The 11399-nt window shown below is 39.1% G+C and overlaps 1 protein-coding gene across 2 annotated transcripts; it reads right to left on the bottom strand.

The window, feature by feature from the left end:
* Nucleotides 1-302: 302 nt before the first annotated feature.
* On the bottom strand, nucleotides 303-11210 carry rab15 (RAB15, member RAS oncogene family). Of its 2 annotated transcripts, XM_027170210.2 has the most exons (8): nucleotides 11076-11210; nucleotides 10293-10736; nucleotides 6078-6138; nucleotides 4443-4503; nucleotides 4212-4289; nucleotides 2379-2468; nucleotides 2105-2170; nucleotides 303-645 (listed from the first exon to the last, which is right to left on the bottom strand). In XM_027170210.2, exons 2-8 carry the CDS (start codon nucleotides 10414-10416, stop codon nucleotides 487-489), a joined length of 639 nt encoding a protein of 212 aa, XP_027026011.1. In that variant the 5' UTR covers nucleotides 10417-10736; nucleotides 11076-11210; the 3' UTR covers nucleotides 303-486. The 2 variants fall into 2 exon arrangements, with proteins under 2 accessions (XP_027026011.1, XP_047657761.1); XM_047801805.1 differs by lacking the exon at nucleotides 2379-2468.
* Between the last annotated feature and the right edge of the window lie 189 nt (nucleotides 11211-11399).

Here is an 11399-nt window from a genome sequence, read left to right as displayed (position 1 = left end):
TTTTCTCCCGAACTCCAAAGCCGAGTAGATCCGTAGAAGCTTCCGCTGACTGGATGTTGGTGCTCTGTATATAAATGTCCTGCATATCTGATTATAATCATAATAATTATGAGGAACAGACATGAAAAAAAACACAAAGTTGGGAATGTTCTTAAATATAATGCCTTGTGAATGTGTTTATTAGTAAACACTAATACGTTAAATCAGACGTGTCACAGAGACGCGCGGATCCTCCGGACACCCCTCCGACGGAGCGTACCGTTTCTCCTGCGTCGTAATTTAAATCAGAACAGATGTCACGGTAACTGCTGTATGACTTTATTGACCACATTCGTACGTTTGAAAATGCCAAAATGTCTGAATTTATGCTACGAACTGAAAGGCACCAAACTGAGAGAGAGAGAGAAAAAAGACAAGAACAAATCTTCCAATCAAAAATGACACTAGATAAGAAAAGCAAATGTGCCTTAATGTCACTTCCTGTCCTCAGCACCAGCATGTCTTTTGGGTGTCACTGCTACCGTCACACACTCCCGTCTCTTCCTCCAGCGCCGCTAGATCCAGCTGGTCGTTGCAGGACACCCGCAGGAGATCGAGGTCCTTTTTATTAGCCTGCAACACCAGCTCAGCTAAACGTGTAAAGGACTGAAACAGACGGGACAGAAATAAAAAGACAAAACAGGAAACGTCCGGCGTTTATTAAAAACGACCGAAAAAAAGCTTGGTGTTTAATTTTCTCGCTCTGTCCCGAAGGTGTACAAACTTTTGCACCCTATATCTGTATCTTTACCACTTTCCTATGATGACAGAGCGTGTTCCCTTCACCGAGCTTCTATTCCTGAATTCTACCTTTACATCTCTATATTTGTTTTTCTTATCTGTATAGAAGTAGGGTTGCAAAGGGGCGGAAAGTTTCCGGGAAATTTCCACGGGAACTTAATCTGGGGAATTTCAGAAATATTCCAAATTGGAAACTTTACAGGAATTTATGGAAATTTACAGGAATTTAAAGAAATTTATGGTAATTTATGGGAATTTACAGGAATTTATGCGAATTATTTGGACATATAGGGAAATGTATATAAACTATATCATATACGAACATATATAAACATGTAGTTTGGTCATAAGCAGACAGGCATGTAAGGTAATACACATTTTAAAAATGACCTCATGACTGATTTAATTGTAAGTAGAACTTTAATTGATTCTTTCATTGAGTAACAAAAGCATAATAAACATTACGATGCTTGTAATAAACATAATAAACTTAATAATTGTTATAAACCTCTTTCCCTATGATTGCTGTAAAATGAAAGCATCCCTCACGATTTGCCCTTCTAAAAAAAGTCTCAATCAAAATGTAAAATGAAGCATTTTTTCTCAAGTGTGTGTGTGTGTGGGGGGGGGGCATCAAATGATCTGTGTATGTGTAACACTCCTAATTTACTGCTTATTAAGAGTTAGTAAGGTAGTTATTAAGTTTAGGTATTGGGTACAATTAAGAATGTAGAATAAGGTCATGCAGAATAAGGCATTAATATGTGCTTAATAAGTGCTAATAAACAGCCAATATTCTATTAATATTCATGCTAATAAGCAACTAGTTAAATGACCCTAAAATAAAGTGTCACTGTGCATGTTATGGAACAACACAAGTACCTGCAGGGGGTTTGGCCTCAATGGCCTTCCAGTAAGCAGTGTGCTGTGTGCAAGTGACCGAAGAACGCAGGGTACAGATGCAACTTAAATGGCATTAAATCTTGTTGTTTTAAACTAAATTATGCTGCAAGATTTTTTTTAACTACATTTAAGTTCCTTGTTATAGACAACCCTGCATTTATTTTTTTATTTATTTTAAATTCCCAGTTTATTCCCATATATTCCCGTTAATTCCCATGGAAAGTTTCCAGCCTTGAAAATTCCCAGAATTTTACAACCCTGTATGTAAATTTCTATGTTTACGACAAGGACGATTTGACGACTTTCCTTTATCTCTCCTGTTTATTCTTCTTCCGTGCTGTTCTTCTCGTTTCATCCTGAACTGTTCGCCACTTTCGCTGCTGTTCTATTGTTTTTCTATTTTCCCTGACAATGAACGTACCTCTGTGATGTTGTGATTGGTAAAGGCACTTGTCTCAAAAAAGTCCATTCCGTAAGCTTTGGCAAGCTGCAGATAGGAAACAAACAGAGCTAAGTTTGTACAGTAAGCTTGTACACACACACACACACACACACACACACACACACACACACACACACACACACACACACACACACACAGCTGCAGACAGGAAACAAACAGAGCTAAGTTTGTACAGTAAGCTTGTATACACACACACACACACACACACACACACACACACACACACACACACCTTGTTCCCCTGCTCTGTGGCCACTTGTCTTTTGTGTTCCTCGTCGGATTTGTTTCCGATCAGCACCTTCTGCACTTTTTCAGGAGCGTACTTTAGAGGCGGAGAAACATGAGACGTTGTTAGCGTAAAGATTTCATCACTCCATCATCGCTCTTGTCACAGGTGTTGTGGCTGAAGACTGCACTCCAGACTGATGTAATTATCTAGTGATATCACCTGCAGCTGTAAAGTCGGGGGTGTGGCTAAACATGGGGGCGGAGTACCTGTTTCTCAGGAATGTTCTGTAATCTGTAAATCGATCTCTAATGATAACTGAGACACTTAAAAAAAACTGACATCCATCAGCCAATCAGCTTCCAGCACGTGTTTTACAGTATTAGCACTGAGCTATGGTTTTAAAACTCAAGCTAACCTATTCATCCACCTAAGCATCCATCTACCTACTCATTTATCCATCCATACATACGTCCATATATTCACCTGTCCATCCATCCATCCATCCATCCATCCATCCATCCATCCACCTACTAATACATCCATCCATTTATCTATCTATCCATCTATACAAGCATCCACCAATTCATCCATCCAAACATCCATCCGTCCGCCTATTTATTCACCCACCTATTCATCGATCCATCTATACATCCATCTATTCATCCACATATTCCTCCATCCTTCTATCTATTCATCCACCCATCAATTCATCCATCCAACTACTTAAATCCCTCCATCCATATATTCATTCATCCACCTATACCTCCATCCTTCTATACACGCATCCATCCGTACTACTACTTAAGTCCATCCATCAATCCAGACATCCATTCATCCACCGTTTCATCCGTCTTTCTATACAGTACGTCCATCTATCCAACCAACTACTTAAATCCATCCAACTACCCACTTATTTATTAATCCATCTATATATCCATCTTCTTATCTATCCATCCACCTAATAATTCATGCATAGAATGCTTGTATATTTTATTGTCCTCTATTTATGCTTGTGTAATTCTGTAAATCTGTTCTATTTCATTTCTGTCTAATTCTACAGCATCTGACACAGAAACCTATTAGATTCAGTATACGATGTTAAAATTCTATTCTTATATTGACAGATTGTACATAGGTTGTTCAAATTCTGTTCTACTTATTATTATTATTATTATTATTATTATTATTATTATTATTATTATTATTATTGTTACTATATTATTATTATTATTATTATTATTGTTATTATTATTGTCATATTATCATTATTATTATTATTATTAAAATTATTATTGTTGTTACTATATTATTATTATTACTTTCTTTTTATTATTATTACTATATTATTATTATTATTATTGTTATTATTTATTAATATTATTAATTATGATGATGATGATGATGATTATTATTATTATTATCATTATTATTGTCGTATTATTATTATTAAAATTATTATTGTTGTTATTATTTTATTATTATTATTATTATTTTATTATTTTATTATTATTATTATTACGCTTATTATTAGTATTACTATTATTATTATTATTATTGTTGTCGTATTATTATTATTGTTATTAAAATTATTATTATTGTTATTATTTTATTATTATTATTATTTTATTATATTATTTTATTATTATATAATAATAATAATAACAATTATTATTATTATTATTATTATTTTATTATCATTATTATTACTATATTATTATTATTGTTTTATTATTATTATTATTATTATTATTATTATTATTATTATTATTATTATTATTATTATTATTATTATTATTATTATTATTATTATTATTATTGTTGTTGTGAGAATCCCACCTCGTCCACGTCACTGGCCCACTTCATGATGTGCTGAAAGGAGCGCTCACTTGTGATGTCATACACCAGAAAGATTCCCTGGTGGAAAAAAAAAGTGCAGCAATCATTTTTTACACTAAACCCTTTTGACTGATGATTTTTATCTGCACTAAATCACCGCCTTCCTCCATCACAGTCATTTAACTCATAATGTTGGTGTGTGATGTTGGTGATATTGGTGGATGAGCTCACCTGCGCCCGTCTGTAGTACTGCTTAGTGATGGTCTGATATCGCTCCTGTCCTGCTGTGTCCCTGTAAGAGACATGGGGTACAGGACAGTCATCATCATCATCATCATCATCATCATAACCAACACCACATAAGCACCACCATCACATAACCATCACCAACACCATCCACATTACCATCACCATCACATAACCATCACCAACACCATCACCATCCACATAACCAACATCACATAACCACCACCAACACATCACCATCACATAACCATCACCAACACCATCACCATCCACATAACCAACATCACATAACCACCACCAACACATCACCATCACATAACCATCACCAACACCATCACCATCCACATAACCAACATCACATAACCACCACCAACACATCACCATCACATAACCATCACCAACACCATCCACATTACCATCACCATCACATAACCACCACCAACACCATCACCATCCACATAACCAACATCACATAACCACCACCAACACCATCACCATCCATATAACCAACACCATCCAAATAACTAACACCATCACGATCCACATAACCAACACCATCCAAATAACCAACACATCACCATCCATATAACCAACACCATCCAAATAACCAACACCATCACCATCCAAATAACCAACACCATCCAAATAACCAACACATCACCATCCATATAACCAACACCATCACCATCCATATAACCAACACCATCACCATCCACATAACCAACACCATCCAAATAACCAACACATCACCGTCCATATAACCAACACCATCACCATCCAAATAACCAACACATCACCATCCATATAACCAATACCATCACCATCCACATAACCAACACCATCCAAATAACCAACACCAACAACAGCCAAATAACCAACACCATCATCATCCACATAACCAACATCATCACCATCCATAACCAACACCAACACCATCCATATAACCAACACCATCACCATCCACATAACCCACACCATCCAAATAACCAACACATCACCATCCATATAACCAACACCATCACCATCCACATAACCAACACCATCCAAATAACCAACACCAACACCATCCAAATAACCAACACCATCACCATCCACATAACCAACACCATCACCATCCACATAACCAACACCATCACAATCCACTTTAACAACACCATTATATAACCAACACCATCTATATTCAACACCATCAACACCAACACCGCCATCACATAACCAACACTATCAAATAACCAACACCATCCATATAACCAACACCATTAACAACAACACCATCACTATTGACACCAGCACCAGCACTATCCCATAGCCATCACCAACACCACCACATCATTATCATCATCATAACCAACACCCTCACATTATGAGCACCAACACCATTACCATCATATATAACTAACACTATTCATATAGCCAACACCATCAACACCAACACCACCAACACCATCACTATCACATAACCAACACAAACACCAACACTATCCAGACAACATCTCTAACACGATCACATAACCAACACCAATAACAGCATCATCATAAACAACCCCAACACTATAACCACCATCACCATCACCACCACCCTCATCACCAACACCACCCCACAGAGTAGAGTTTACTCACCATATCTGTATCCTCACTTTGATTCCATCGATCTCTAATGTCTTCATTTTAAAATCCACTCCTAATGGACAGAAATAGAAAAAGCAGATTTTTAAGTTAAGCTGTTAAGCTGATCAGAGTTGTGTACAAGTTTTATAAACCCCTAGTAGGTTTGGTGAAGCTCATTTCATTTCTCCAGGTCTGTTCCAAGATAAAGAAAAGATTCACATGACTGAGGTCAAAGTTCACCTAAAGAACTTGATGATTCGTGTCCCTTATACATTCTGCTTTTATAATCATTTCATATTTATAAAAAGTCTGGTGTACTTTTTATCCATTTATGGCTACGGTTAATGTTGTGGAACACCTACATGTATACTCAGGTTATAAACCCCAACTGCTCTGTCACAGGCTTCTCGTATAAAAATTAATTAATTAATTATTCATTCATTCATTCATTCATTCATTCACTCATTTACTACCGCTTATCCGAACTTCTCAGGTCACGGGGAGCCTGTGCCTATCTCAGGCGTCATCGGGCTAGACTTCCGAAAACCCGAGGTCCGACCCGAGACCCGAGCGGGTTCTGGTCTAAAAGTTTCACGTGTGCCTCGGACACGGGTCGGGTATAATAATAGCGACGTCGGGTCTCGGGTAATTTAAAATGAATGTGTTTTTACCGAACGGACCTGAGAAGACCCGAACTACTGTATCTCGTGTGTGTGCATCGACTCGAGTCCTTTTCCAACCTCTCCTCTGTTTCAATTTTTCCAACCTCACCTGTCAATCAATTTTGAATCCACTCTGTAGCGGTTACTTAAGTGTAGAGTTACGCAACATTCGGGTCCAGTCGGGTTAAAAAAGAATTGCCGTCGGGTCGGGTCGGACTCGGGTCTAATTTTTTTGGGTTTGTCTCGGGTCGGGTCTTTCTTAAAAAAAAAAATTATGCATGTCAGGTTCGGGCAAAAAGTGATTCGGGTCACTTCGGGTCAGGTAGATTTCTTTAGACCCGAGAAGACCTCTACATCGGGCATCGAGGCAGGATACACCCTGGATGGAGTGGCAACCCATCACAGGGCACACACACTCTCATTCACTCACACACACACACACTACAGACAATTTTCCAGAGATGCCAATCAACCTACCATGCATGTGTTTGGACCGGGGGAGGAAACCGGAGTACCCGGAGGAAACCCCCGAGGCACGGGGAGAACATGCAAACTCCACACACTCAAGGTGGAGGCGGGAATCGAACCCCCAACCCTGGATGTGTGAAGCGAACTTGCTAACCACTAAGCCACCGTGCTCCCCTATTAATTAAGTGATTAATTAAGTTTAATTAACTGACGGGACATACGGCTAAGTACGGTGACCCATACTCAGAATTCGTTCTCTGTGTTTAACCCATCCAAAGTGCACACACACAACAGTGAACACACACACACAGTGAACACACACACAACAGTGAACACACACACACAGTGAACACACACACACAGTGAACACACACACAACAGTGAACACACACACACAGTGAACACACACACAACAGTGAACACACACACACAGTGAACACACACACACAGTGAACACACACACAACAGTGAACACACACACAACAGTGAACACACAACAAAGCACCAGGAAGCAGTTGGGGGGGATCGGTGCCTTGCTCAAGGGCACCTCAGTCGTGGTATTGCCGGCCCGAGACTCGAACCCACAACCTTAGGGTTAGGAGTCAAACTCTTACCATTAGGTCACGACTTCCGCCGTCAAAAAAGCTTGAAGTGGAAGACTGGATTAAGTCTCTGGTCCAGAACTTTATTGACTGGTTAAAGGTTACTGCTTAATCAGAACACACATCCCAGCGCTGAACAAGTTCCTGACTGGAAAGTTGATTTTATTCACATTTTATTCTGTTTTCATGACATTCCTGACTTGTGTTTCAGTGCAAGTCCCACTTTGTATGGTTGTGTACTGTATGTGACAGATAAAAGGGCGTAAGTGGTTAATCACGTCATTGTCCTTATTTCCAGTCTGATTTTACACGTTCACGTGTTCTTAAACACAAACATTTCCACAGTACGACTAAATAACACGACAGAATTCGTCCCCGTGAATCCGCAGAGTTGAAAGGATTTGTACGGTTCACTTGGGGGTCATCAGCTAAAGCCAACGCTTGCAGTCACATGATCAGGACATGGAGTATAGATCATTTCTGATCCCCAACGCTGACCTGATGAGGTGACACTGCTATAAGAAAAGGACTTATTTAATTCTCTGATGTTGATTTACTTTAAACCTGCTGTGATGATGAACAACAGGATCTCAGATACAGTATGTGTGAAAAAGTTTCATTACTGTTCATATGGCTCAGTGGGAGACGAAACACAACACGTCTTACTTTAGGTTTAAAAGCACTGCAGCACAAAGTTCATTATTAAACTGTGAAGGCGAGCATTAAATTACTCTCTCTCTCTCTCTCTCTCTCTCTCTCTCTCTCTGTTTCTGTAGCGCTAGGGGTCAACTGAGCGAGAGTCTGCGGAGCGACGCGCGGGGTATAGTATAGAGAGCGCGAGATGAGAAAGCTATAGCTGTCGCGATGTTGTGCGAGAGAGAGAGAGCAAGAGATGGAGACGAGAGAGAGAAGAGAGAGCGACAAAGCAGAGAGAGAGGGGGATAGCGCGCGAGAGAGAGTGAGAGAGGAGAGCACCGAGAGCGCGAGAGTGGAGTGAGCGAGCAGAGAAAAGGAGCGCGAGCTCAGAGCACCGAGAAGAGAGAGAGACGAAGAGAGATAGATATAAACTGGGGAGCAGAGAAGATTAAAACAGAGAGAGAGTGAGAGAGAGAGAGAGAGAGGCCGGGAGAGAGAGACGGAGAGAGAGAGAGATAGAGTGGTGAGAGAGATAGAGAGAGCGATAGAGAGAGAGAGTTAGAGAGAGGAAAAGAGAGAGAGAGGAAAAGAGAGAGAGAGAGAAAAGAGAGAGCGAATCTACTCCTCTATTACAAATTTTTCCGGACTCTCTCTCACCTCTCGCTCTCACACTCTCACTCATGCTCTCTCTCTCTCTCTCTCTCTCTCACCTCTCGCTCTCACACTCTCACTCATGCTCTCTCTCTCTCTCTCTCTCTCTCTCTCTCTCTCTCTCTCTCTCTTGCTCTGAACAGATATTTATTATGAAGTGCTACTGAGCTGTCAGAATATAAATATATTAAATATTCTTAATAATTAATATTTAAAACATCCAGCCAAATTACAAACGTGTTTGTTTTAAAGAGTGCAGCTGTTGCCATGGTAACATTTACCACATTACTGAGCATAGCAAAGTTAAATAAATGCTCACATGACACTCCACCGGTTCCATGTAACTGTGACATGTCTGTAGACACAGGCTTTATGAGGGCTTGTTACAGGGTATAAGAGGGACAAGCCGGGTCACAACTAGGTTAGTTTTGTTCAGTTTTAAACTATTAAACTAGTTTAACTACAGATATTAGCCAGTAATGTAGCTGTGATGGTAAGTCAGCAGTTAATAGTTATTTTCTCCAGATTATTATTATTATTATTATTATTATTATTATTATTATTATTATTATTGTTGTTGTTGTTGAAGTTATTATTACTTCTACTACTAATAAAAAGAAGAAGAGGAAAAGGAGAAAGATTTCTTTTTTTATTAATTTGCCTGATGATGAAAACAACAACAATATTAGTTTATTTTATTTAGAATTTACTTGATCCCTGACAGTAAACACTGTTCATACAACAACAACAAAAACAACAACAACAACAACAACAACTACATCACAACAACAGTAGTTATTGTGGTTGTTGGAATAAATTAGTTGATTATTTAATAATGTAAAGCTGCTGTTTGAAGCATAAACCCTATTAATACAGCAAAACAACAGGCCCATTAGTCATAATAATAATAATAATAATAATAATAATAATAAGAAGAAGAAGAAGAAGAAGAATAGTAATAACAAATAATAATAATACAAAATAAAAAACAACAACAATAAATAATAATTATAATAATATTAATAATAATAACAACCATATTAGCAATAATAACAACAACAATAACATCAACAACAACAACAACAATAATAATAATAATTTCTAATGATGAATAATAATTATTTTTATATAACTCTGTCCCTAAAACCACCCCCCTTCCCCCATTAAGCCACCCCTCCCCCCGCACCGCTGTGCGTGTTCTTACTCACCGATGGTGGAAATGTGTGAGGGATGAAACGCGTTGTCGGTGAATCTGCATAACAGGCAGGTTTTCCCGACTCCAGAGTCCCCGAGCAGCAGCAGTCTGAACAACACATCGTACTGCTTGGCCATGATGTCGGAGAGGAAGAAGGATGAGGAAGAAGAGGAGGAGGAGAAGGAGGAGGAGGAAGAGGAGAGCGCTCGGCTAGCTCAGTGACGGATTCCCAACACAGACACACGCCCCGGACCGTGAGCCCGCATCCTGCGCTAGTCTTCCTCTGTCCATCCACAGAGCGGGTCTGCTCGTGTCATACAGAGTGGAGAGTGTGCGGGAGGAAGAGCAGGGGGAGGAGGAAGAGGAGGAGGAGACGGTGCGGGAGCACAGAGGAGAGGAGACAGGAGAGAAGAAGGGTGCGGTGAAAGATCCGTTCACCTCCAGAAAGGGGCGGGGCCTAAACACACACAAAACACACACACACACACACACACACACACACACACACACACACACACACACACACACACACACACACACACACACACCCACACACAAACACTTTTTAGGACCAATACGTGCTAAAATAAACACATTTCTGTAGTTATGTCTGAAATGTGTCACACACTCGATATTAATTTATGTTGTATGAATTTCCTAGGATATTACACATTACATCATATTTAACAGTTTTATTCGTTATAATAATTGATAAAAATATGCTGATAAACGTGCACTTTGATGCTTTGCAACTCACTTATTTATAATTCAAATCAATTCAAATGAAAAGATCTACCTGCTACAAAGGAAATGTGCGTTTTGTTTTTTTCTAAAGCATGTCCTTTCAGGCTTGCCGTTGTCAGTGAACTTCATTCCCAGTATATCCTATAATCGTTTTATTTCTCTCCCACTCGCATTATGACAAAGTTGCTTTCCTGAATGCTGATTGGATAATACTCTGACATCTTGTGAGACGATTGGTTAGCTGAGTAACAGGCACTTGTAAACAGCCAATAAGCGCCTTCGAATCAGTGGATGGGCGGGGATTGTCGGAATACGGGTGTGAGGAGAGATAAAGTACGAGTTAAGCTTGCCAATTCGCGGATCTTCAATTCATTAT

Source organism: Tachysurus fulvidraco, chromosome 16 (assembly GCF_022655615.1).
Source record: "Tachysurus fulvidraco isolate hzauxx_2018 chromosome 16, HZAU_PFXX_2.0, whole genome shotgun sequence".
Lineage (NCBI taxonomy): Eukaryota > Metazoa > Chordata > Actinopteri > Siluriformes > Bagridae > Tachysurus > Tachysurus fulvidraco.
Note: the sequence above shows the minus strand (reverse complement) of the source record. Positions and strands in the feature narration are given on the sequence as shown.